At 41.3% G+C, this 27,975-nt stretch overlaps 1 protein-coding gene across 1 annotated transcript; it reads left to right on the forward strand.

Moving 5' to 3' along the window:
• On the forward strand, positions 1 to 27,955 carry DNAJC18 (DnaJ heat shock protein family (Hsp40) member C18). Its single transcript, XM_043465354.1, has 8 exons — positions 1 to 139; positions 1,784 to 1,970; positions 11,630 to 11,775; positions 14,646 to 14,831; positions 15,683 to 15,792; positions 16,800 to 16,909; positions 19,539 to 19,711; positions 24,634 to 27,955. The coding sequence occupies exons 1-8, from the start codon at positions 100 to 102 to the stop codon at positions 24,756 to 24,758; spliced, it is 1,077 nt and encodes a 358-aa protein (XP_043321289.1). The 5' UTR covers positions 1 to 99; the 3' UTR covers positions 24,759 to 27,955.
• The last annotated feature ends 20 nt before the right edge of the window (positions 27,956 to 27,975 follow it).

A 27,975-nucleotide genomic window follows, 5' to 3' on the forward strand; every position in this document is an offset into this window, starting at 1 on the left:
GGACTACAATGACCATCGTGCCTCGCGCTTTTTTGCCCCCCTTCCCTTTTAGCCTCGGGCGCGGGGGAGGCTCGGCAGACCTGCTGACTGGGAACCGATATGGCAGCGACTTTGGGGAGCGGGGAGCGCTGGACGGAAGGTACCAGGTCCTGGCCGGAGGGTGGGACAGGGCAGGATCTCGGAGAAATCAAGGATGGGACTCCTGCTGGCACCAGAAAGGGCTGAGATCCTGGGCCTGAGATGAAGGACAGAGGCCTATGAGAAGATGCTGGGCCTGAGTGGGGTTCCTGGTGAGGTAGGAGACTGTCCAGGACAGGGGACCGGGATATGGAATCCCGGAGTGTTGGCTCTAGCTGAGGACCCGGCTCGGTACCCACAGTCACCTGTGACGACTTGTTGCCTCCGGCCCCCAGCCCCGCCCAGGGCCTGCAGCTATCAGGCCCCGCCCGCTCCAGGGTGGGCGGGGTAACGCGGTCTCCCGCAGCTTGCTTACCCGGCCCTTATCCTCACCTCCAAACTGGGCTGCTTGACCCTAGACCTGGGTTTCGTCTTGTCTGTGCATCCAGCACTGGGACGGATAGGCCAGCCCATTCCATCCTACAGTCAGGCAAAGAGGACTGAACCAAGGCCTATTATGTATTCTGCATTATGGATTTGACAGACATGGTCCCCTGAGCCCACAGAACTCTCAGTCTACTGGGGGAGTTTGACAGGTAAACAGTTACAAAAGAAGGCCAAAATGTCCTGGGCTGCACAGCAAGGTCGTAGGTTTTGGGGGGCACACTGTTAAGGCATTCAACACGACCTGGGTTTCAGAGGAGGCCTCATGAAGAAAGTGTTACATATGATGACATGAAGGATGCGCTGGAGCTAGCCAGACCTACTTAGAGAAAAGTTTTGCAGGCAGAAGGAACAGCATGTGCTAAGGCCCAGAGAAAACAAGGCATTGCTGATCTGAAGGGAGATCGTTGTGGTAGAACGAAGAGTACAGAGGAGCTTGTGGTGAGATTTGAAGCTAAAGTGACAGGCTGGGCCCATGAGAAGAGATCTGGACATGGAGCAATGGGTAGTCACTAAGATGTTAAGCAGGAGAAAAGGGTTCTTTGTCTTACCCAGATCCTCTAGACAGGACATGAGCATTCTGCCTTCTTTGACTATATTGCTATGGCCCTCTTCACACTCTGCAGGCATTATGATTAATTAAATCCTCTCCCTTTAAACAGTAACCTCTTTGTGGTCAGGAGTAGGTCTTACCGATACACCTCCTTGATCTATCTAGCCAAATGTCTTGTACGTATTAGTTCTATAACCGTTTAAACATTGAACTCATCTCTACTTTAAATCTTAGTGGTGGAAAACATTGCAACGAAAAATAATATGTTATGAACAATTCTCTTCTGACCATGAACCACAGAGAAATAGACTTCCCCGGTGCTGCCCTAAATCCAAGGTATTGGGCAGATGCCTCTGGAGTGCCTTTACTGGCCCTGAATCAAGATTATTTGCTGGCTGATGCCTATAGGGATGATGAACATTTTAATGCTTCATGTTTCTGACATTAAAAGTTTTTCATGATTGCTTCTATATTTTCTGTATTGTTTTCTCAAGGAAGATGTTTCTTCTGCTTTGTATGGATTTGGATCTGTAAAAGTCAGTATGACACCACTAACCTGGTCCTCAAACATTCACTGGCCTACAGGCAGCCTCCCAGATAGCTAAGGCCAGTAACAAAGTTGATTTGCAGGTCAGAGTGAACCCTCATGGAGGTGCTGTTGTTTTGCAGCTTACATTGATGCAATCAGAAGAAACAAATACCCAGAAGACAGACCTCCTGAAAGTCATGACCCCTGTGGTTGCTGTAACTGCATGAAGGGACAGAAGGAAAAGAAGTCTGAGAATGAATGGAATCAGACCCGACAGGGTGAGGGGAACTCCACTTATACAGAGGAGCAACTGCTTGGAGTACAAAGGTGAGCCTGTGGTGGGATTAAATGAGTGATTTGTGATTTTATGTAGAGTGCCTAGCACAGATGATCTGTTCTGTAAGTATTGACTGCTATTATTATTATTATCATTGAAGCACAATAACATCTTGGCCTCAGAGGCAAAGTTAGGTAGAAGTAGAATGTTAGGCTATAATCTGAAGTAACTGCCCTGCTTCTACTCTAAGAGAATCAGGGAAAACCATGTTGACATAACAGACACCTGTACAACATCCTACTCAACAACAGCAGGATGTACAATCTTCTCAAGTATACATGGAAGATTATCTAGAGTAGACCATATGTTAGGCTATAAAACAGCCTTAATAAATTAAAAAGATTAAAATAAAACACTGTATGTTCTTCGAAATTGACAACAGAAGGAAATTTGGGTAATTCACAAATATGTGAAAATTAAACAACATATTCCTAAATAACAAATAGGTCACAGAAGAAGTCACAAGGAAAACTAGAAAATACTTTGAGATGATTGAAAATGAAAACACAATGTACCAAAACATAGGATACAGCTAAAGCAATACTTAGAGGAAATTTATAGCTATAAATGTTTATTTTTCTAAAATCTCAAATCAATAATCTAAAAAAAGAAGAACAAACTAAATTCAAACAAACAGAAGGAAATAATACAGAGTGAAAATAAATAAAGGACAGCAAAACAATAGAGATCAACGAAACCAAAAGTGGTTGGTTATCAACAAAACTGACAAACTTTTAGCTAGACTGACCAAGCCATAAAAGGGAGAAGACTCAGATAACTAATATCAGAAGTGAAATAGGGGATATCACTACTAATCTTACATAATAAGATAATGATAAAAAAATAATGATTATGTAAGAGGATACTGTGAACAATTATATGCCAACAAATTAGAGAACTTAAATGGATAAATTCAATTTCCCACAAATAAAAGCCCAGGCACTGATGACTTAACTGGTGAATTCTACCAGATGTCTGAAGAAGAATTAACTAATCTTTCATTAACTATTATAGAAAATACCAAATAAGGGAACACTTTCCAAGTCATTCTATGAGACTAGTATTACCCTATAACTAAAAACAGATGAAAGCATCACAAGATGGGTACAGATTTATGCAACATATAAAATATGTAAAAAGGATTATATATCTTTACCAAGTGAGATTTATCCTAGGAGTACAAGGTTGTTTAACACATGAAAATAAAATAATGTAATATACCATATTAATAGAATGAAAGACAAAAGTCATATGATTATTTCAATAGGTGTAGAAAAAGCATTTGACAAAATCCAACACTCTCATGATAACAAAATTCAGTACAGTAGGAATAGAAAGGAACTTCCTCAACCAGATAAAGGTCATCTACAAAAAATCCACAGCTAACATCGTACTTAATGATGAATAATTTGATGCTCTCCAAGATCAGAAGCAGGACAGGAACAAGACAAGTACATTCACTCTAGATATTACTATTCAACATTGTGCTGGAGGTTCAAGCCAGGGCAATTAGGCAAGAAAAATAAGAAGCCAACCAGATTGGAAAAAAGAAGTAAAACTGTATTCACATATGTTATGATCTAGTATAGAAAATTTTAAGGAATATGCACACACAAACTATTAGAACTAATAAATGACTTCAGCAAAGATCAATACACAAAAATCATTAATTTTCTTTTTTTCACTTAATAAACATATATTTATAGATATACAATTTCAGAATTCTAATCAAGAAATATAGCTTCTCAGGGGATCTGTTAGGATCTATGTTCTTATTGCACATGGCTCAGCCCATCTAGGGACGTCTACTGAAACCAGAGGATTGGGGTGGTGGGGGCAAAGCACTGGGGTCAGCCCAAGCAGGTCGCTCTCATCCATATCCAATTCTGAGCATCTCTCTGGGCTAGGGTGGCCACTTCATCATAGGGCAGGACTTTATTTATAAAGCCATATTTGGCATGTCTTAACCAAGCTTCCTTTCCCAGCAAGAATCCTATTTGTTGGGGAACTTTTAAAAGAGAGCCAAGAGAAGATCCTGGAGGGTAGTGACGCCCTCCTGGCTGGCAGTTTGGGGTACTAAGACTTCGGGGGATGGCTGGCTCAATGACACATCCACCACCAGAGGAAAATTTGGGAAGAACAGTAATTCCAAAGGGTTCAGTATAAACTGTGGAAATGAATAAAACCTCGCTCCCTTCCCCTGGCAGTAACTGCTATTTTGAGAAAAACCCTCATTTGAAAGTGATGATCAGAAACTCTTGTGGTTCGTCCTTTGTCCAACATGCAAGAGAAGGCCAGGTGGCGTCATGACCATGGAGGGTAGAGAAAGAAGTGCCTACGGTCATGGACTTTCTTTAGGAGCCAGCGGCTGCCGCAGGGTCCTGAGAACCACCTGGTTGACTCTTTGAGGAAAAGCCTTCTGGAGTCTTTGATATATAACTTAGGAAAAACCAGTAGCAACAATGGGTCTATGCCCTGGGGCACCTATAAGGGAAAACTTGCATAGGGAAATCATTATTTTTCTATACACTAGCAATGAACAATCTGAAAATGAAAACAGTTTCATTTATAACAGCATCAAAAATAATAAAATGCTTAGGGATAAATTTAACAAATGTAAGATTGTACATTGAAAACTACAAACTTCATTAAAAGAAATTAAAGAAACTCTAAATAAATGGAAACTTTGCCTGTGTTTATGAATTGAAAGGCTTAGTATTGTTTCAGTTCAGTCACTCAGTCATGTTCAACTCTACGACCCCATGGACTGAAGCATACCAGGCTTCCCTGTCCATCACCAGCTGCTGCAGCTTGCTCAAACTCATGTCCATCGAGTCAGTGATGCCATCCAACCATCTCATCCTCTGTCTTCCCCTTTTCCTCCTGCCTTTGATCTTTCCCAGCATCAGGGTCTTCACATCAGGTGGCCAAAGTATTGGAGTTTCAGCTTGAGCATTAGTCCTTCCAATGAATATTCAGGACTGATTTCCCTTAGGATTGAGTGTTTTGATCTCCTTGCAGTCCAAAGGACTCTCAAGAGTCTTCTCCAACACCACAATTCAAAAGCATCAATTCTTTGGAGGCCAGCTTTCTTTATGGTCCAGCTCTCACATCCATACATGACTTATGGAAAAAACATAGCTTTGACTATATGGACCTTTGTTGGTAAAGTAATATCTCTGCTTTTTAATATGCTGCCTAGGTTGGTCATAGCTTTTCTTCCAAGGAGCAGGCGTCTTATAATTTCATGGCTGCAGTCACCAACTGCAGTGATTTTGGAGCCCAAAAAGATAAATCTCTCTCTGTTTCCATTGTTTCCCCATCTATTTGCCATGAAGTGATAGGACTGGATGCCATGATCTTAGTTTTCTGAATGTTGAGTTTTAAGCCACTTTTTCACTCTCCTCTCACTTTCGTCAAGAGGCTCTTTAGTTCTTCTTCACTTTCTTCCATAAGGATGTTGTTATCTGCTTATCTGAGGTTATTGATATTTTTCCCAGCAATCTTAATATTGATAATATTCCTCAGATTGATCCACAGATTCAACACAATCCCTATTAAATTCCCAATTACCTTTTTTTGCAGAAATTGACAATCTGATCCTGAAATTCATATGAAAACGCAAAGAACCTAGAGTAACCAAGTGTTAGTCACTCAGTCGTGTCCAACTCTTTGTGACCCCCATGCACTGTAACCCTCCAAGCTTCTCTGTCCATGGGATTATCCAGGCAAGAATACTGGAGTGGGTAGCCATTCCCTTCTCCAGGGGATCTTCCCAACCCAGGGATTGAACCTGTGTCTCCTGCATTGCAAGCAGATTCTTTACCATCTGAGCCACCAGGGAAGCCAAAACAGTCTTGGAAAAAAAGTGCAAAGTTGGAAGACTCATACTTCCCAATTTCAAAACCTACTGCAAAGATTCAGAATGAAGATAGTGTGCACTAGCATAGGATAGGCATTTAGATCAATGAAATAGAATTGATACTCCTGAGATAAACCCTTATATTTATGATTAATTGGTTTTTTACAAGAGTGCCAAGACAATTTAATGGGGGAAAGACTAGTCTTCTTGTTGGGACAACTGAATATCCACATGCAAAAAATGAACTTGGACTCCTTCCTCACACAAATTAAAAAATTAATTCTAAGACCCAAGACCTAAATATAAGAGCTAAAACTATAAAACTCGTAGAAGAAAACATAAATGTAAAGCTTTGTGACATTAGATTAGGGAGTGATTTTGTGTTGACAACCAAAGTACAAGTTAGAAAATATAGGCAAATTGGACTTCGTCAAAGTTAAAAATTTTGTACTTCAAAAGATACCATCAAGAAGGTGAAAAATCAACCCACAAAATAGGAGAAAATATCTTCAAATTATATATCTGACAAGGGACAGATGGAAAGAGAGAGAGAGGCAGAAGACTATTTGCCATGGAATCAGGAATTGGAAACTAGGGTGGAGAATCCATAGGATCCCCACAAGCAGCTATTGGGGAAGGGCCCCGACTGACATTCCAGACCCTGCATTAATAGTCCCGACTGGGTTACTAACTTATCATGAACTCTTCAGCAACGCTGTGAGCCTCTGCCTGCTCAGCTGAGTTGTGTGATAGAAAAAACTGGAGGTACTTTAAATGCCCATCAGTAGGGAATGTACATGCATGCGTGCTCAGTCGCTCAGTTGTGTCTGACTGTTTGCAACCCTGTGGATTGTTGCCCACCAGGCTCCTCAGTCCATGGGATTTTTCTAGGCAAGAACACTGGAGTAGGGTGCCATTTCCTCCTCAAGGGGATCTTCCTGACCCAGGGATCAGATCCAAGTCTCCTGCATTGACAGGTGGATTCTTTACCACTGAACCACCTGGGAACCCATACATCCATAACAGTGCAAGAATATGCACCCTTTAGAAGAATGTGGTAGATTTTTTTTTTAAAGTATAGTTGATTTACAATGTTGTGTTAGTTTCTAGTGTGCAGCAAAGTATTGTGTTATATAAAACTGAATATATATATGTTCTTTTTCAGATTCTTTTCTATTATAGATTATTATAAGATACTGAGTACAGTTCCTTATACTATATATATATAATATGACCTTATTGATTATTTTATATAAAGTAGTATTTATGTTTTAATCCCCAAGTCCTAATCTGTCCCCTTCCTTCCCACTCCCCCACCCCTGCTTTCCCCTCAGTTCAGTTCAGTCTCTGAATCGTGTCTGACTCTTGGCGACCTCATGGACTGCAGCACACCAGGCCTACCTGTCCATCACCAACTCCCAGAGTTTACCCAAACTCTGTGTCCATTGAGTCGGTGATGCCATCCAACCATCTCATCCTCTATCATCCCCTTCTTCTCCTGCCTTAAGTCTTTCCCAGCATCAGGGTCTTGAGTCAGTTATTTGCATCAGGTGGCCAAAGTATTAGAGTTTCAGCTTCAACATCAGTCCTTGCAATGAACACTCAAGACTGATCTCCTTTAGGGTGGACTGGTTGGATCTCCTTGTAGTCCAGGAGACTCTCAAAAGTCTCCTCCAACACCACAGTTCAAAAGCATCAATTCTTCAGTGCTCAGCTTTCTTTATAGTCCAACTCTCACATCCATACATGACCACTGGGAAAACCATAGCCTTGACTAGACGGGCCTTGATGATGCTGTGAAAGTGCTGCACTCAATATGCCAGCAAATTTGGAAAACTCAGCAGTGGTCCCAGGACTGGAAAAGGTCAGTTTTCATTCCAGTCCCAAGAAAGGCAATGCAAAAGAGTGCTCAAACTACCGCACAATTGCACTCATCTCACATGCTAGTAAAGTAATGCTCAAAATTCTCCAAGCCAGGCTTCAACAATACGTGAACCGTGAACTTCCAGATGTTCAAGATGGTTTTAGAAAAGGCAGAGGAACCAGGGATCAAATCCAACATCCGCTGGATCATCGAAAAAGCAAGAGAGTTCCAGAAAAACATCTACTTCTGCTGTATTGACTATGCCAAAGCCTTTGACTGTGTGGATCACAACAAACTGTGGAAAATTCTTCAAGAGATGGGAATACCAGACCACCTGACCTGCCTCTTGAGAAATCTGTATGCAGGTCAGGAAGCAACAGTTAGAACTGGACATGGAACAACAGACTGGTTCCAAATCGGGAAAGGGGTATGTCAAGGCTATATATTGTCAGCCTGCTTATTTAACTTATATGTAGAGTACAGCATGAGAAATGCTGGACTGGATGAAGCACAAACTGGAATCAAGATTGCCGGGAGAAATATCAATAACCTCAGATATGCAGATGACACCACCCTTATGGCAGAAAGTGAAGAAGAACTAAAGAGCCTCTTGATGAAAGTGAAAGAGGAAAAAAAAAAGAAAGTGAAAGAGGAGAGTGAAAAAGTTGGCTTAAAGCTCAACATTCAGAAAACAAAGATCATGGCATCCAGTCCCATCACTTCATGGCAAATAGATGTGGAAACAGTGGCAGACTTTATTTTGGGGGGCTCCAAAATCATTGCAGATGGTGACTGCAGCCATGAAATTAAAAGATGCTTACTCCTTGGAAGGAAAGTTATGGCCAACCTAGACAGCTTTCCCCTCTGGTAACCATAAATTTGTTTTCTCTGTCAGTGAGTCTGTATCTGTTTTGTAAATCAGCTCATTTGTGTCATCTTTTTACAGTCCACATACAAGTGATATCATATGATATTTGTCTTTGTCTGACTTACCTCACCTAGTATGATAATCTCTAGGTCCATCTTTGTTGCTACAAATGGCATTTCATTCTTTTTTATGGCTGAGTAACATTCCACTATATATATGTGTGTGTGTGTATATATATACACCACACCTTTTTTATCCATTCATCTGGATGTTGTAAAGAGTGCTGCTGTGAACACTGGAGTGCATGTATCTTTTCAAATTAGAGTTTTCATCTTTTCCGGATGTATGTCTAGGATCATATGGTCTATTTTTAGTTTTTTTAAGGAACCACCATACTGTTCTCCATAGTGGCTGCACCAATTTATTTTCCTCCCAAGAATGTATGAGGGTTTCCTTTTTTCCATACCGACTCAAGCATTTGTATTTTGTAGACTTTTTGATGATGGCCATTCTGACCAATGTGAGGTGATAGATACCTCATTGTAGTTTTGATTCGCATTTCTCTAGTAATTAGCAATGTTGAGATCTTTTTGTGTGCCTGTTGGCCATCTGTAGAATGTGGTAGATTTTTAACAATAGCCAATATTTACATCATGTCAGATGCTATCAAGCATTTTAATGAACACTTAATTTAATTATAACAGCTCAGTGAAATATAGGTATAATTATTAGCCCATTTCAAAAGATAACACAATTCACAAAGTTAAGTCCATAGCAAAGTCAGATGCCAACCAAGGCATTTTGACTCCAGAGTTCATGTTGTAGTCCATCCATTCTCCAAGGCATGGTTTGGGAATCCCAAGACCATTTTGGAGAGGGGTCTGCAAGTTTTAAACTACCTTTGTGAACTTCCCTGGTGATCCAGTGGTTAAGATTCTTTGCTTCCACTGCAGGGGGTGCAGGTTTGACCACTGATCAGGAAAGTTCCACATGATGCTTGGTGCAGCCCCCCCCCAAAAAAAACCCACAATATTTTCATAATAATACAAACACATATTTGCCTTTTTCACTTGAAAGGCTATATAACATCCAATTATATCTTTTTATAAGAGTATAAAAGACTTTTTATATCAAAAAGTTCAGAACTGCTGCTCTGGTGGTGTAAACTATTATCCCTGTACTTCTCATCTCTGTAAGTTACTGGTCAATCCCCAAGACAAATTGTTGTTTTAAAAAAAGATGTAGAAGGGTGATTATAATGTGCTTACATTTAGGTATTAATAAGAAAAAGAAAAAAGAAAGAAATGGGGCCGTTTCTATACATGTGCTGTCTCTATACATAGGAATCAGAGAAAACTTTTTTTTTTTTTGGCCGTGCTATGCATCTTGTAGGATCTCAGTTCCCTGGTCAGGGGTTGAACCTGGGTTACGGCAGTGAAAGCTCAGAATCCTAACTACTAGATTACCAAGGAAATCCCCACAGAAAACTTCTAACTGTGGTTATTCTTAGCATAGGAGATTGGGGGACAGAAAATGGGGAAGCAGGAAGTTGTTTCACTGTATATAGTTTAGTATTTTGGATATTTTTCTTCTACCATCAGTTCAGTTCAGTTGCTCAGTCATGTCCAACTTTTTGCAACCCCATGGACTTCAGCATGCCAGGCTTCCCTGTCCATCACCAACTCTCAGAGCTTGCTCAAACTCTTGTCCAAGCCGGTGATGCCATCCAACCATCTCATCCTCTGTCTTCCCCTTCTCCTTCTGCCTTCAATCTTTCCCAGCATCTGGGTCTTTTCCAATGAGTCTGTTCTTTGCATCAGGTGGCCAAATTATTGGAGTTTCAGCTTCAGTATCAGTCCTTCCAATGAATATTCAGGATTGATTTCCTTTAGGATTGACTGCTTTGATATCCTTGCAGTCAAAGGGACTCTCAAGAGTCTTCTCCAACACCACAGTTCAAAAGCATCAATTCTTCAGCACTCAGCTTTCTTTATAGTCCAACTCTCACATCCATATATGACTCCTGGAAAAACCGTAGCTTTGACTAGACAGACTTTTGTTGGCAAAGTGATGTCTCTGCTTTTTTTTTAATTTATTTTTTTATGAAGGATAATTGCTTTACAGAATTTTGTTGTTTCTGCTTTTTAATATGCTGTCTAGGTTGATCATAACTTTTCTTCCAAGGAGGAAACATCTTTTAATTTCATGGCTGCAGTCACCATCTGCAGTGATTTTGGAGCCCCCCAAAATAAAGTCTGCCACTGTTTCCATTGTTTCCCCATCTATTTGCCATGAAGTGATGGGACCGGATCCCATTATCTTAGTTTTCTGAATGTTGAGTTTTAAGCCAACTTTTTCACTCTCCTCTTTCACTTTCATCAAGAGGCTCTTTAGTTCTTCTTCGCTTTCTGCTATAAGGGTTATTGATATTTCTCCCGGCAAGCTTGATTCCAGCTTGTGGTTCATCCAGTCTGGAATTTTGCATGATACACTCTGCATATAAGTTAAATAAACGGGGTGACAATATACAACCTTGACATACTCCTTTCCCAATCTGGAACCAGTCTGTTGTTCCATGTCCAGTTCTAACTGCTGCTTCTTGACCTGCATACAGATTTCTCAGGAGGTAGGTAAGGTGCCTTTATAACTTTTTAAAACAAAGTATAAAAAGATAGCCATAAAAAAAGGGGTACATTAAAAAAAAATGGTTAGGGTATTTCTTCTGCCTTTGCTGTCCTGTGGTTCAACTTTGAGGACCTTAGATTGGGCCTTAATATAAGGATTAGTATAGTTATTCTACCCACTTACAGGGATATAGAAAGAATAAAATATTAGATGTAAAAATACTTTGAAAGGAATTAAGCTCTCTCTGGGAGGAGAACGTTGTTAGTGAATTGAATGATTCATTAATGTGTTCACCAGTTTTCTTTCTTTCTTTCTTTCTGGTTTGGGGCTCACATATTGGAAAGAGGATTGATTTACTATTTTGCAGTTAATTGTACAAAAGGGACTTTTGTAGACATACCAAAAAAATGTTTCTGATTTGTGTTTTTAGGATCAAGAAATGCAGAAATTACTATGAAATTCTGGGAGTTTCACGAGATGCTAGTGATGAAGAGCTTAAGAAAGCTTACCGAAAACTTGCCCTGAAATTTCATCCTGACAAGAACTGTGCTCCTGGAGCAACAGATGCTTTCAAAGGTCTGATCCTAAACTAATGCTTAATTATGCCCTCCTTGTGATGTTTGGTCACAGCAAGTTGTTTCCAGCCTCCCTTGTAATTGTTTTCTAAGGCCACAAGCAGGGTCTTGTTTTTCTCCGCCACACCTCTTAGATAGTGATTATTAGCATAGCTCTGTCCTTAATTTCTGACCTTAATTTCTTTTGGAAAAAACAAAATACTTGGTTTCTCTGTAATACCTTAGAGAACCTTTTATTCTTTGATTCAGCAAATATTTATTGAAGATCTATGTGCCAGGTGCCAGGGTAAGTAAAACTGATACGATTCCTCTTGTGGAACTTAAAGGTTGGTAGCCACTTGCAAGTAGGGCCTAGATAGCATTTCAAAACTTCTTTGACCATGAAACTCTGTTCATGAAACCTCCATTATAAACATGTGGTTAGTATAAAAAGGCTTTGTAAGACTTTGTAAAGAGCAAAAACATAGTTATAGATCAAAGGTTGTTCCATTGATTTCTGTGATACTTTCAGAAACATATTCTCAAAAAATATTTTGGATCCAATACATAAATAAAATTTTGCTTAAGAGCTTCACCCTGAGGAATGTCATTGATTCAGGAAAGGATTATCAGTGAATGCTAAAACCATTGGGTAATAGGTTGTTGTTGAATAGAATACTCACATAATGTCAAAGTATCACCCCACAGAATACTTACTGATTTTGTTGTTATTTAGTTGCTAAATCATGCCTGACTCTTTTGTGACCCCATGGACTATAGCCCACTGGGCTCCTCTGTCTGTGGGATTTCCCAGGCAAGAATACTGGAATGGGTTGCCATTTCCTTCTCCAAGGGATCTTCCCAACCCAGGGATCAAACCCCAGTCTGCTACATTGGCAGGTAGATTCTTTACCACTGAGCCACTTGGGAAGCCCAGATTGCACAGGGAAAATTTTCTAAGTAATGGAGATAGCTAGCTGTTACTACTTTAACCAAGTGATCTAATTTATCATCACCATTACTAGAACAATTTAACATTACATGTTGTAATACTAATACCAGAATGTTTGACCTGAATCTAATAAAGAGGAAACAATAAAAATATGGAACATTCTACAAAGAACACTGAACTACTCTTCAAAAAATTCATTAAAATAAAAGCAAAAAAGGTGGGGAGACTGTTCCAGATGAAAAGAAACTAAAGAGATGTGAAACCAAAGGCAGTACATTAACCCTGAATGGATTTACTGGGTGATAATGAATTGGTGTTCATTTTCTTAACTGTGATATGATATTTTGATCATGTAGGAGAGTATCTTTCTTCTTCAGAGGTGTATGCTGAAATATATAGGAGTGAAGTGTCATAATATCTTTGGCCTACTTCCAAGTGATTCAGCAAGAAAAATGAATACATATTATATATATGCATGTATGTGTAGAGCATTGAGAAAAGCAAAGTGGTAAAATGCTAATATTGATGAATAAGGGCAAAGGTGTTTATTGTACTATTTTTTTCAACTTTTCTGGAGATTTGAATTTTTCGAAAGGAAAAATAGGGACTTCTCTGGTGGTCCAGTGGCTAAGACTCAGTGCTTGCAATGCAGGGGACCCAGGTTCAATCCCTGGTCGGGGAACTGGATCCCACGTGCTGCAGCTAAAAGATTAAAGATCCCTAATGCCCCAACTAAGATGTGGCACAGCCAAATAAATAAATATTTGTAAAAAAGAAAAAGTAAAAAAAAAAAAAAATGATAGATCTGAGACATTTTTTTAAAGTCAGTATTTACCTTAGAGAACAAGCTACCTTTGTTGAGTGCCTTTGTGAATCTCATTCTCCCCACAGTTTCTATAAGGAAACAGATAAACCACATTCTCCTCATACCTTCATGTAGGGTACGTCACAGACTAATGCCATTTCTCTAAGAAATCTGCCAGATTTCAAGAGATGTGAATGTTTAAACAACTCTGTTTAGGTTTTTCTGTTTGTTTTTTTCTGCTTAACTGTTTTATTGCTATAAATAATTAATTCAGTTCCCTGACTAGAAGAATCACAAGGAAATGCTCTTTCTGACTATGTTTCTGATAGTGTTGACTGAATTAAAGGTAGGCAGGTGGGAATGACTTAAAAGATTTTTTTTAAGATTTCTTTGATTGGTGATTCTTTGATTGGTGGTACTGACTGAATGTTTAAATGAAATTGGACAAAGTTTGCACATTTGTGCACAGGGAGGAGAAGTGATGGTATGCTTATGTAGTCTATTCAGACTTTGATCCCTCACTGAGGCACTGGACATACTTTTTTTTTTTTTAAAAGCCACGATGATTGGCTTGTGGGATCTTAGTTCCCCGACCAGGGAATGAACCTGGACCCTTGGCAGTGGAAGCACAGGTTCTAACCACTGTACGACCAGAGAATTCCCTGGAGATACATTTCCTAATTTCTAAAGACTATGTTTAAAAGTTAAGCTGAGATAAGACTGATGACTGAGGACTTTGCTTTTAACCAAGTAGGAGGATTTTTATTTATTATTTTATTCAGGAGACTTGTTTATGTGACTTCATGTTAGAATACCATTGCTTATGTATAAACTGTTTCTGACCATAAACGATTGCTCTCAAATGAAATAACACATTTTTTATAAGGGAGAATAGTACTTCTAAGTTTATCTTGACTCCAGTGTTGTTTCAGGCTTATCAAACTAGATCTTGGGAAGATTTCAAGGGCAAGCACTTCGGTGAACTTTCCAGGCCCAAGCACCTCTCCTTGGGTCACTGTGAAGTTGTCCAGCACCAACTCTTCACTGTTACTCTGGGCTCTTCACTGCTACTACTGTGATTACCCTCAGCTGCAACAAAGCCTGTGTACTCTGGTGCTTTTTGTTTTTGTTGCAGCAATAGGAAATGCCTTTGCAGTCCTGAGCAATCCTGACAAAAGACTCCGCTATGATGAATATGGAGATGAACAGGTGACTTTCACTGCCCCTCGAGCCAGACCTTATAATTATTACAGGGACTTTGAAACCGACATCACTCCAGAAGAGCTATTCAATGTCTTCTTTGGAGGACATTTTCCTACAGGTTAGTATCCCAAATTTTTTCATTTAAAAAGTCTTAGGGACGTCCCTGGTCCAGTGGTTCAGTGGTCCAGTGGTTAAGACTGCACTTTTACTGCAGGGGGCTCAGGTTTGATCCCTGGTCGGAGAGCTAAGATCCCATATGCCACGTGGCGTGGCCAAAAACAGTCATATATATTTTCAGGATCTGAATAGACAGGCCATGGTATGGTGGAAACAACAAGACTTTGGAATCAGATAAGCTGAGGTTGAAGTCGTCTCCAGCCACCAACTATGCATGATTTTTACTTAGTCCATCTGATCTAGTTTCCTTACCAAAAAATGGTGCTGATAATACCAACCTCACAGGGCTGCTGTAGGGATTGGATATTTTTTAAGTGTTTTATAAATTAGAAACAAAATTCCTATAATTATTGTAAACTAGCACTTATATAAAGGTAAAGGTTAGAAAAATACCCCCAGAGAGTTGGAAGTTGGGTTAATTAAATGCCTTGGAAGTAAATTGAATTTTGTGGAATTGCTATTAAAGATGCTAGTGATATAATCTGATATTGGGCAAGAAGGCAGATAAGAGCATGTCAGACAGGATTCATGGTCCAAGTGCTGTTTCTTTCTCTGCCTCTCGGGTTTCTCTCACTCACTAGTTACAAAGGACTGTTTAAATAAGGGTGAGAGAGCTAAGCATGTCCCATTTTCAGCTGGTTCACTTGATATACCTACTGTCTTATTTTTCTACTGGGTAAAATGGGACAATACCCTACCCTCAAAGAGCCTAGTTGGAAGCACAGACTTTGGAAAAGGCAAGGAAGAGGTGTGTGCCATATTGTGTGCTAAGTATTTTTCTTTCTTTTCCAGGAAATATTCATATGTTTTCAAATGTGACAGATGACACCCACTATTACCGCCGGCGGCACCGACATGAGAGAATGCAGACACGGAAAGAAGAGGAAGAGGATAAGCCTCAGGTACCTGGGGAGGACAGGACAACAGCTGCCCATAAACGCTCATACTGAAACTGACCTTTATGGAGTAAGATCAGGTTTTTGAAGTTCAGCTTGAGATATGTGCTAAAGCGTGCTTTAGGAAAGTGGAAGCATGGTAAGAAGAGCTGGATAACTGGCCCAAATAGGCCAGAATGGTACCCCCTCCCCCACCCATTCTTTGGTGACTGTCCCAGGAAATATGTTCCCCTATGGGGCTGTCTTGAAAAAGATTTTCTTGACTGCAGAGAATTAGGGACCCCCTTTATAATATTCAGTACTAAAGGGGGTTTAAATTAAGGGATCGAGGGAGTCTCATGAAGCTCAAGGGCAGGAAGCACGCTGGGCCTTGTGACAGATGGGAACCAGGAACTGGGGTGCTGTCAGGCATCACGCAGCTGTGCTCTCCGTGACTCTTGGGGCCAGACTGTCTCCAGTTTTCCTGACTCTCTGCATCTGCTTTGTTCTCTCTAAGCAGCCTGGCTTTTCTACTTCCCCTTGCAAGTGTCCAGTCTACAGTGCCTCTGAGTATGTGTCCTTTCAAGTGACTGCCTAGCAGTGAATGGTGATGAATCTCAAGCCCAGATTCTTAGGAGGGAGAATGTGATCATCCCTGCTATGGTTAGATGTCTGCCAGATGTCCCCCAGTCTGCTCAGCTGAGGCTAAGGCAACAGAGCTGCATGATAACATGACCTCGTGAGGGTCACAGGCTGGGCAGACTAGCACACAGGTGTCTGCTGCATTGGTCTTGGAAAAGGAGGCTGCAGGATTACTGAGTGTCAGTCCAGGTTGTGGGTGGGCCCCCTTCAGCCTTTTCAGCAGACAGAATGGAGCTGTTTGGTACTTCTCAGTAGAAAATACAACCTTCTCAGAAAAACTTTGGGCAATGTGCAATGTACTGGTAATGCATATTTTCTTTGGGAAAACTCCTATTTTCAGTAAGCTTTATATTTATGAACAGCACTTACACCAAATATTTTTTCTTTTTCAGACTACATATTCTGCATTTATTCAGTTACTTCCAGTTCTGGTGATTGTGATCATATCTGTGATTACTCAGCTGCTAGCTGCTAATCCCCCATATAGTCTATTCTATAAATCGTAAGTCAGATACTTACAAATCTTTCTTAACAACAAGCTGGTACATTACCAACATTTCATGTCACCTTTTGTTGTAGAAAACACTGGTTTTGTGTTTAAAGGGACAGCTGGATAGTATTAATGTAGACTCAAAATTACTTCAGGCAGTTTCCCATGCACTTAGGACCTGGATTGTTTTGTTCTACAGCGACATCATCTGGTCAACTGCGGAACAGCAACAGCTGGTTTCTGAGGGATTAACAGACTAACTCCAGGTTCAGATTAAATCTTTAACATTCCATGTTAGAAGTTAGAGTTCCATGTTAGAGTTAGAAAGGACCTTAATGAGCTTGTGAAAGTATCGCTGCACCCCTGTGAATCTGAGAACATAGTAACTAAGATCTAGTGATTATGTCCAATTTAAGAAACTGCAAGAATAGGACTTTTATTCATAAGACTGTACAGTCAAACCACACTATCTCATTCCTTTGCTTTTGCTAAAAATATAGAAATCATTATGAAGTTTGTATTGCATGAAAAATATGAGCTCTGATAGGAATTTTTAAATTTCTTCAAGTAAGTATTTCAGTTAAATCAGTTCTCAAAGTTTGATCCCTAAACCAAGCATCCCTAGACCAAGCATCCCTAGACCAAGCATCCCTAGATCAAGCATTAAATGGCAACATGTTATAAGTGCAAACTCTTAGACCTTACTCTGTATCTATTGAATCAGAAACTCTAGAGGTGAGAACCAGCAATATGAGTTTTAACAAGCCTTCCAAATAATTCTGGTCCATACTAAATTTGAGAATCACTGGTTTGTTTTTTTTTTTTAAATTAATAATGGGAAATGAGCCTTTATTCACGATTACAGTTTAGTAGACAAACACCTTTCAAATGTGGACTCTGTCGCGGAACAGTACCTAAGAGGAAGAGCTCATGTTGGTGATCACTATAGCCTTAAGGCTATCATTCTAGATCGGTATCTTCATTTTACAGAGAGGCAAGCTGAGACTCAGAGAGAGGTTATTGCTATCAGGTCACGCTGGCCTGAGTCCCTCTAATTTCCTGACTTCCCATATTTCTCCATATGTTACGGCTACCTCCTTTCTCGTCAGGCCAGTGAGGCAGGCAGGACCCTGCCCCCAGCTTTCCAGAGAGAGGCAAGAGCAATCATGGCCTGAGCTCTTAGACATCCAGCAAGATCCAAGAGTGAAGAGATCAAAGGAAAAGCTAGGAAAAGGTCAAATATAACTCCTTTAAGATAGACTTTGTTCAGTGTGAACAAAGTCAGTATGGATTTGCACATTACCATCACATTGTTTTAACTGGAATTTGAGCTCCCTTCTATACTTTCTTATGGTTAGACTTTAGTTAACCCACGACCTGTTAAAGTTTCTGAACACCAGAGACTTGGATATCACTAAGAGTTAGCCTGGAGGTATAATTGAAATCTTTTGTCTCAGTTTTTTTGCAGTTCTCATCTAACAGCTATGTGTGAAATACTTTTTATCATGTCCTAAAAATTGGAACTAAGTTAGTATAAGCTGTCTAGTTATTTGTGAATAGTTTACAATAGCAATCATTTCATTCAACCTACATTTACCAGTAGCCACTCTGTGCCAGCTGCCATGCCAGGTCCTGCAGAATATATAAATTGCTTTTTAAGCATTCAGCATTCTACTTTTAACAGAGAAAACAATCTAAGAGAGGTGAATCCAGGTAGCTGCACCTTCATGTTCATAGCAACAATGTTTATGGTAGCCAAGACATGGAAAAAGCCTACACACACACACACACACACACACACACACACACGCGCGCGCGCACATATATACACACAGAGGAATATTATTCAGCCCTAAAAAATGAAAATTCTAGCATTTCTGACTACATTGAGGGACTCTGAAGGCATTATGCTAAACAAAGTAAGTCAGAGAAAGACAAATACTGTATGATCTCGCTTATATGTGGAATCTAAAAAAAAAGCTCAGAAAAGGAGATCAAATTTCTGGTTACCAAAGATGGAGGAGAGAGGGAGCAGGAATTGAAGGAAGATGGTCAAAGGTGCAAACTAATAGTTGTAAGGATAAATATTAGTAAATATGATGTATGTCACATACAATACAGTGTTATAGTGGTTAACACTGCTGTATGACAGGAAATGATAGAAAAGTTAGAGACTAGTAAGAGTTCTCATCACAAGGAAAAATTTTTTCCTTTATTGTCTTTTTTTTTAATCTTCTTTATTTTCTTTTTATTGTATCTATATGAGAAGACAGATGTTAGCGGATTACCTATTAGACATGTTAGACATTGTGGTAATCATTTCACAATATATGTAAACCCATCATGATGTATGTCTTAAATTTAAAAAGAGAGAAAGAGGGAGAAAGAAGACAGGGAGATGACTCATTTAAGAGAATAAAGTAAATATGCTGAGACTGAATCCACTTGAAACATGCTCATAGAGTAGCGACAGTGATGACATTGCACTTACTGCTTCGTTTGGGAAATAATAAATGTTGATGTGTTAGAAATAGTATCTGCATCTGTGAAAAGGTAAGTGTGATGATGATGTCAGCAAGGCCAGTGTTAAGAGTGATACTTCCAAATATAACAAGCAAACCTGAGCCTCTCTTTGTTTTAGGACCTTGGGCCATACCATTTCTAGAGAAACCCAGAACCTACAGGTGCCTTACTTCGTGGATAAAAACTTTGACAAGGCCTACAGAGGTGCATCTCTGCGTGACCTGGAGAAAACGATAGAGAAGGATTACATTGATTACATCCAGACCAGTTGTTGGAAGGAGAAACAACAAAGTAAGATGCTCTAAAAGCGGCTTTAGCTGGTGCCACCCTGAGGTATCCCCAGCGTACTGATCTCTCCTCTCTTTCTGAGCTACTCATGTTTATCTGAACAAGGACAGGACAGAGGCCCATTCAGGATATTAGAAATATTATAATAAAAAGGGAAGTTTATTGACAGGATACATGTGGCCAGGGCTTGAAATCTTTAGGGACTTAGGCAGTACTAGTTGCCTGTCTGTCTGTCTCTGAGTTGCTACATCTGTCTGCCTATCTGCCTTCTGTCCTTTCTTTTACCAACTGCTTTCCTATGTTTTTTTCAAGCTCTCCTCCTTCACAGCCTTGATTTGCCCTAGTTTATTTTGGTTGCCACCCTCCTATTTGTTCTCCCAACTCACCCAACCCCACCATTCATTGGCCTCTTTCAACTTCACAAGCTTCCTCTTTAAGTAGCTTGCTGCTTTGGTCCATTGTTTCCTAATTCCACATTTCTCAGAGGGAAACCTGATCCAGCCTAAGCAAAGTTTGATAGGTTGTTGTTATTGAGTCTGGTGCCCCTTCTCTTCCCCTCCAATCAGCTGTGGCCACACAGAACAAAAGTGACTCTCTCATTGGAGCAGGCCTTCCACACTGTTTCCCTGTCTGGAGACAGCAAGGGTGATGGTGTTGGCTTACGATTTGGCTTATGACTCCAGTGAGCATTCATGGAGAGTACTGTAACAAGGCAGCCCTGCCTCAGCCAACAGGCTCCTTTTCGTCCCACTTGAATTCCCCCTGCCCACACACACACACACACACACATGTAATTGTATCTTATAAAACTTGGCTTTGGCTAATTTTTAAAAAGCAAATTAATTCATTTTAAAAAACCTATCACTGGGTATTATTAAACATCTAACAGTGTCTGATAAATTTAGATCCTCAGTCACAGTGCTACTAAGCACTTGCTGACCCATGTGCACCCCAACCCCACCCCAAGTTAATCTTTCCTTCCTCTGTGTGTTTAAAGCCCTTCACTCATCCTACTGAGACAGTACCACCCTCACAGTGTTAGTGTTCTCTAGGTACATGACAGTCTCCCTGCTGGACTCTGGGCTCTCTGAGGTCAAGAACCATGTCTTACTAATTTTGTGTCCCAAGCCCTTGGCACAGTCTTTGCTTCAGATGCTCAACAAACGTCTTTTGAAGAGAGGATTCTCAGGACTGGAAAAAGTGAAACTGCTGAGAACTAGGGATCACTGAGCAGGGCTAGTGTCCTAACCCTGGCCTTGAGGAACCTAGTATCCACTGTCTACTCCTGTAGAGTGGAGCCCACCTGACCTCTCAGTGCCTTAGGAGCATGGTGGGCATTGACTTGAATGTAAGGGGGAATTCAGCAGGAGGAGGCCATTGCTTTTTTTATTGAAAAAACAAAAAACTAGAGGTCTGGAAGTAACCCTATCTCACTGTTAAACTAGGTTTTTCTAGTTTCAAAAACCAGGAAATAATTTTAGAGCAAGATAGAGGCCTTAGACTTAAAGGCATTATAATTGATCACCTGATCCAAATCAGGTGAGGGTCAGTGTATGTCCTAAGAGTCTCCATTGTTTTAGGCCCTGAGAGGGTTTTGAATTTGTTGCTTTATGCAAGAAATTGATGAAAATATATATTTCTTAAACCCTCCCCCCCACACACACCCACACACCAGCTAGAACTATGCAAAGAGCTCATGGTTAAGATTTCCTGGTGGCTCAGACGGTAAAGACTCTGCCTGCAGTTCAGGAGACCCGGTTTCGATTCCTGGGTCAGGAAGATCCCCTGGAGAAGGAAATGGCAACCCACTCCAGTAGTCTTGCCAGGAGAATCCCATGGACAGAAGAGCCTGGCAGGCTACATTCCATGGGGTCACAAAGAATTTGACACAACTCAGCGACTAACACTTTCATGGAAAGGATTACACCTAAGGTGGCTTCTAGCCTTGTGTCCCCATCCTCGCGAGGCCTGCTTCCAGGGCTTTGGCACCCTCCAGGTATAATCAAGTGGGTGAGCATGACACGTGTACCCACAAGTTCCAAACTGGGGGTTATCAGCACACACCCCTTAAAAATCTATTTCTGGCATTTAAGGATGGTGGCTGTCCGGAGCCTCCACACAACCCAAGTGCCATTTGAGAACAGGCAGCATCTGCCCTCCGGATCCAGCAGCAAGTGCAGCCAACATGGTTAAATTTAGCACATGGATGGAGGTTGTAAAAATAAACCTGCTTGAGAACAAAGTTCAGTCTTGGCAAAATACCGAATGGAAACTGCTTTTAGCAAAGTTTAGCCATTGTCTTTTAAAATCTTTTGTTAATTTCTTTGCTCTGCTCTTCCTTAGAATGCTTCATCAGAGTGAATTTCTATGAGTACTCCTTTACTGTAAACACTGATCGCCCTGTCTACTCCTTCACAGCTGCATCTAGATAATAAAGCCAATGCCAGGGGAGGTGGCCATGGCCCTGGGCTGGGACAGACCAAAATAAAAGGCAGGACTGCCTCCTGACTTAGCTGAGCGGGACTGGGACCCCAGCCCTGCCTGGCAGAGGAGAACTTTCCATGCTCTGGAGCAGGATAGCAGAGAGGGCAGAAGCTTAGACTTTGAAATGGGGATAAAATGAACTTCCTCCCAAAGAGGTTGTATGGATTATAGAAGATGACATGAGTATAACACTTAGCATAGTGTCTAGCATATAGTAAGTGCTTGGATCCTAACAAAATCCAGACCTTGCTTGGCCTTGCTTAACTGGATGTAGCTCTGTCTCGCAGGGCTGGATCCCTGAGGGTGGTTGGGATCTGTCAGGACTCCCATCTGGGCTTTTGGGCAGAGTATTTTGGGAGAGGAGGCTCTGGGACTTGGTTCTCTTGGCAATTTGCCCAAGTTAGTTTACTCTGAAGGCTTCAATGCTCTGTTCTATTACACTGGCATTCAGGGCAGGGAAAACATTATGCAGAGAAGAAAAACATGTTCCCTTGATTCTGCCTCTGCCAAAGATTTTGTTTTTCCTTAGAAGGTACTGAATATTAACAGAACTTGTCAAAAGTAACATATTCATTGAGTTGAGCTTTTGTTCATTGAAGTACAAAAGGATTCAGTGGCTATCTGGAGAGAAGTTTTCCAGCCATGATCATGGGGTGTGGGCCATGGTTCCTTGAAACACTGTCCTTGTGCAGGGTCATTCCTCTGGAGCAGGGTTCTCAACCTTTGGAGCATGTTTTGAGAAAGCATTCATATATGTGCACGTATGTTCTCTTTCATCAGCTTATTACAGTGGTTGTCAGTGTAGAAAATAGAATCACTAGCTGTTAATGTTTTCTGGAATGAGATTTCAGGCAATGAGACATTTGGATAAGGTCAGTAACAAAAAAACCTAAGGAAATCATTTCAAGGAAAAGCTGAGCCACAGAATCTGCTCTACATACTGGTGCAGCTGTGACTCCAGAGGACCACAGAGCCCTCTTGAACAGGTTTCCCACATGCCGAAGCAGCCAGACAAATGGAGTCAGTGCCCAGCTCTGGGTGGAACAAGGCAGCAAGGGCTCTCATTTAGGTGCAGCCAATGATCCTCCATGAAGCCGCATCACCCCGAGGATGCCCATGCCAAGGCAAGCTCTGGCTGGCACGCAATGCAGGCCCCATACCACGGGGTGAAAGCACATTGTTCTGGAGCCTAGGAGACTCACTGCTTGCCAAGCAACTGCTGGGCCAGGGCCCGGGCTCTGAGCCCCTATTGTCGAGGGTGGGTTTTTATGCATCCCCACCCCTCGCCCTAAAGTTCTGCACTTAATCTGCACTTTGTGTCTTACTTGGTGTAAACGGAATCACTGTGAGCAGAAATGCCAATATTTTGTGTTGATAGAGACTTATTCAGAAACCAATGCGCATTGTTCCCCCTGGCTAAGTATTAAGTCCTGTTTCCAGTCAGTTTGCTGATTAATCAGACAGGTGCCTCTCTTTCACCAAGAAAAACAAAATCTGTCAGCAAGATGATTAAGAATGAATAGGCATATTTAAGAATGATTAAAATAGCATTTTTCACAAGTATGGGCCTTTAAACACTGAGTAGCTGTCTGCTGTTGAAGCTACACAGGCCCTCCAAGCATGCCTTCCTGTTAATACACAACACGCCTCTGGAGGTTCTCTTCAGGCATTCCTTCCTCAGAGTGTCTCTGAAACTATACAAAAGAATAAAAAAGAGAGGTAGCCAAACCACTGCTGTGTCCGGGAGGACAGCAGAGATTATATTCTGGTTAAAAATAGAATGACCTTCTCCACTATGAGGAGAAAATAAAATACATTTTGTCAAGGAGATAGAGGTCACCGGATCCAGAGGATTTCACTTTCAAAAGAGCCCAGCTGCTTGCCCTTTGAGTTAGGGGCCCCCCATGTGGTGAGGGCATGAAGGACGCAGCCGGCAGCCTGGGTACCTAGAGCAGGCAGGCCCCCAGAGGAGGGCTCTGTGTCCGTCAGTGCGTGAGTTATGCGCCAGCGACTCGGGAAGGGTGAAGCAGCTGCCTTTGTTTCAGATGACAGGAACAGGCGATCGGACTCCATTCTCTCCCAACTGCCATCTGAATACCATTCGTAGGAAAGCCTTGAAACAGAGTCTCCTCTTACTGCACACGTGCAGGTTTCCTAAGTCTGGTGCCAAATGTTCTATTGATAAGAACTAAGTCCAGTGCTTTTGTAATGGAGCACAGATACTGTCGGACTCCAGGATCACAGGTGTCCCTTAATCCTCAGCACCTGGTGTGGTATAGCTTCCTGATACATGTTTCTCGAGTAAATGAGTTTTTTTTCTTAAACTTAATTGAAAGAAAAAGCATTAAATAAAGTAACAGGAGCTCTGCTTCCAGAAGTATTGAAGTGAAACAAAGGAGCTCAACTCTCTTGATGAATTGGTTACCTCTTTTATCTTTCAGAGTCGGAGTTGACCAATTTGGCAGGATTATACAGAGATGAACGACTGAAACAGAAAGCAGAATCGCTGAAACTTGAAAACTGTGAAAAACTTTCCAAACTTATTGGCCTACGCAGAGGTGGCTGAGAGGCTGATAGTTGTACGCAGGCTCGGGGTTTTGCTACATGTTACTGTTTATGTTCCTAATTCCATTTTATAATACAAAATTAGGAAATGATGAACATTTCACAATTTGCTAACTTTGTTTGGTGGGCAGAGTTGGAGGCGCTTCAGCATGGAGCCAGACTTGTCATCACAGAATCCTTCCTGGGGGTTGGCTTCAGGAACAAGGGGCAAGTCATCTAAATTCATGGCCAAGCATTAGATCCAACCCCCTGCGCCGTACCTACCTGCCTCTAGGAATGTAGTTCAGGGCATCCCAGAGCAGATTCATATTTTCTTCTTTCTTCAGTGAAGTCTTAATACCCAGTCATTCTTAGATTTAGCCAAAGCAGCTTAATATTGGTTGTTTACAATGTGCAACGAGAATTATACCTCTCCTTTTGTTAAAGTCATCTCCCCACCAGATGCAGTTGTTTTGACAACTCAGCTTTCCATTTTCAAAGGGGACCGCAGAGAAACGCAAACTGTTGTCCACAGTTTTCCATTTGCCTAATCTATATTCAGTTCCTGGCGTTAGCAAACTACCTGATTTCAGTTTCTTTTACTTTCTTAACCCTCTCTCTTACAGAGGGCCCAGAAATTACGAGTTATTGAGTAAACAGTTCAATGGACACACAGAAACAGGGGCCAGGGGTAAAGGTAAAATGCAAGCCTGAGTCTCAGCTGTTCAGTACAGTTTCCCTAGTCCATCATAGAACCCAGAGAATGTTGTCATTTTTCCTTGCAGCATCACACTTGAGCTGAGTCCCTATACCCCATAGAGGTACAGTGGTCAGACCTAAGAGGAGACATTCCCATCTAGCCAGGCTGCTCAGATCTAGAGATAGAGAGGAAAGACCCTTAGTCTGTGGCTTTGGGGCCTGGCGGGATCTGGTGTTGGCCCAGCAATCACTTTGTCTAACCCAGTGACCTGTGGTTGTGATAGGAGATGCTTTTTTCACGTAGTCAGTGTCTGTTAAGTGCCTGGTATGGATGAGAACATCGGCCCAGAGAGGCTACATGGTTGACCTGGGTCACACAACTGGTTATGGCAGAGCTAGATGGTAGGCTGATTATCAAGTACAAAGTGAGTGCACATCCTCCTTGCTCAGGTGATTCTAGCCATATTGGTAAAAGCAGAAGCTTTCCCAAGGATGCCCCTCCCGCACCACCTCCCAGCCTGGGGCCTGGTATCCTTTCTATGGCAGTCCTGCATCCACTCAGCACACCTCACTACACCACTTATCATACCAAACAAAAAGAGGCAACTCTTCCCACTGGTGACAAGGAAGAGGGAAGCCGTCTCATGGACTGTGTGGTTCTGGGACGTCCTGTGGAGGTGAGCTATAGGATTGAGCTGCGCAGATTCTATCATGAATCTGAACCTAGAAGGATCAGTAGGTGACTGTAGTCGACACTCCATGTTTTTTTCAGGATGGAAGAAAAGTTCCTGTTGCAAGGAAAGTCTACATTAAAACTCATTTCCAAAGTAGAGTTTCTCCTTTCAGTGGCAGAGCCATGATTTAAGCAGATGTATTTAGTATGGGTCCACCTCGGGGCATCCCACAGGGTCAGGAGATGAGTGCAGAGGTTAAGAGTGGGACTTTGGTGGCTGGTAGGAGACACCTGCTCAGTTCCAGGGAGGGAGAGCAGCTCCAGAGATGGCCAAATTTTTGTCACCCGACTAGGTCTGCCTTCCTGGGTTTGGGGGGACTTCCTTGTTCCCCTTGGAGTGACTGAAAGGATTTACATGGTAAAATGTGCCTGTGAGCCAGATGGGCTGTAGAAAGTTGTTTTCCTATACATACAAAAATCAAAGCTCTACTCTCCCCAACTCCAACCTCTGCTAGAAAATGGGCCATAATTAAACTGACTTGACAGGTTAAAAGTCCCTGTTCTAGGTGCCCATGAATAGTATAGTCACACATTTTATGGATTTCATGGCGGAGATGAGTTATCTGTGATGATACTCAATAGAGGCAATACTAACTCACTTCATTAGATGTCAAGTCTGTTGTCTGTTTTTATAGCACTGATAGTACCGTTTTATTTATTATCTAATAGACGACAACACTCACATCTGGTTTTCCTCAAGGGGATGGTATGTGCTTTGGATTGAAGGATAGTTTAATCTATTTGGTAATGTCCAGAATATTGTTAAACTGTAATTTTCTGGGTTGCATTTTTAGATGGGTTGTTTGCATGGTGGTAAAATAAGCGTTTTCCTCTTGCCTACATCATTTGGAAGGTTTTATCATATATAAACTTTCTAGTTATGGCTTATTCTTGCTGTCAGAACTTGGCATGCAGCTCTCGACTATTTTTGTGAGCATGAATGCAGACTGGAGACGGGGCTAAGAAGTAGGGCTTGAGGCTCAAGCAGAAACTGAAGCTCTCAAAAGAATGGAAGTGCCTTCTGCAGTGCATGATCAAAAGTGAGGAGGGTAGGATAAAAACCCTTCTCATTACAAAGGGCACCACAATTTGAAGGCATCTGTGTCCCCAGATTAGCAACCCTGGGGTTCATCTGCTAAAACTACAAGGCTTCTGAACTTCCTTGATCGGCTCCAGGGCTCACAGTTTGGGAGAAGTGACCAGTAAGAAAACACCATTGCTATTCTTTCTGTTGGAAACTTAGAAATTATGCTACTCCAAACCCCACGTGGAATCCAGCAACCTGGCCAAGCTATGTGTTACTCTCATTTACATCCTCACACTCAGGACTGGCTTTGTGAGGAGACACTGTTGGGATTCCAGAGCTTTCTGTTATGAATGGCCACACATGCGAGTTCATTGTCTGCATGCATTGTTTCTCACAGGAGCTAGCACTTAATTAGTATTTATTTTTTATTCATTTAAGGCGTAAGCTTGGTGTCCTAATATATTTTTGGAAAGGACCAACTTACTATACATCTTATTTTTTGAGCCTGCATTGTTGATACCTCGTGCAGTGACCACCAAGAAACTATATACCTATGTGTTAGATATTGATTACATCATTTGCATCACATTGAGTATTTGTAATTAAAGATATGAATGTTCTGTGACCAAAACCAGGTTTGACACAGATGGAATCAGCTTATGGTGGAGTGAGAATCCTGAAAAATCTGGTCACCTGATTCACAGCATCTGGACTGAGTGTATTTTAACAGAGAAAGAAATTAAATGATTTTATATTAAAAGAATGGCTTTATATTTTTCC

This window comes from Cervus canadensis, chromosome 4 (genome assembly GCF_019320065.1).
Source record: "Cervus canadensis isolate Bull #8, Minnesota chromosome 4, ASM1932006v1, whole genome shotgun sequence".
In the NCBI taxonomy this organism is placed as follows: domain Eukaryota; kingdom Metazoa; phylum Chordata; class Mammalia; order Artiodactyla; family Cervidae; genus Cervus; species Cervus canadensis.

Excerpts from the sequence above, each read along its gene's own strand:
- DNAJC18 (XM_043465354.1), top strand. The coding sequence starts at position 100 with ATGGCAGCGACTTTGGGGAGCGGGGAGCGCTGGACGGAAG. Across the intron at positions 14,832-15,682 it reads TGGAGGACATTTTCCTACAG|GAAATATTCATATGTTTTCA; the intron begins GTTAGTATCCCA and ends TTTCTTTTCCAG. Across the intron at positions 15,793-16,799 it reads AGGAAGAGGATAAGCCTCAG|ACTACATATTCTGCATTTAT; the intron begins GTACCTGGGGAG and ends TTTCTTTTTCAG.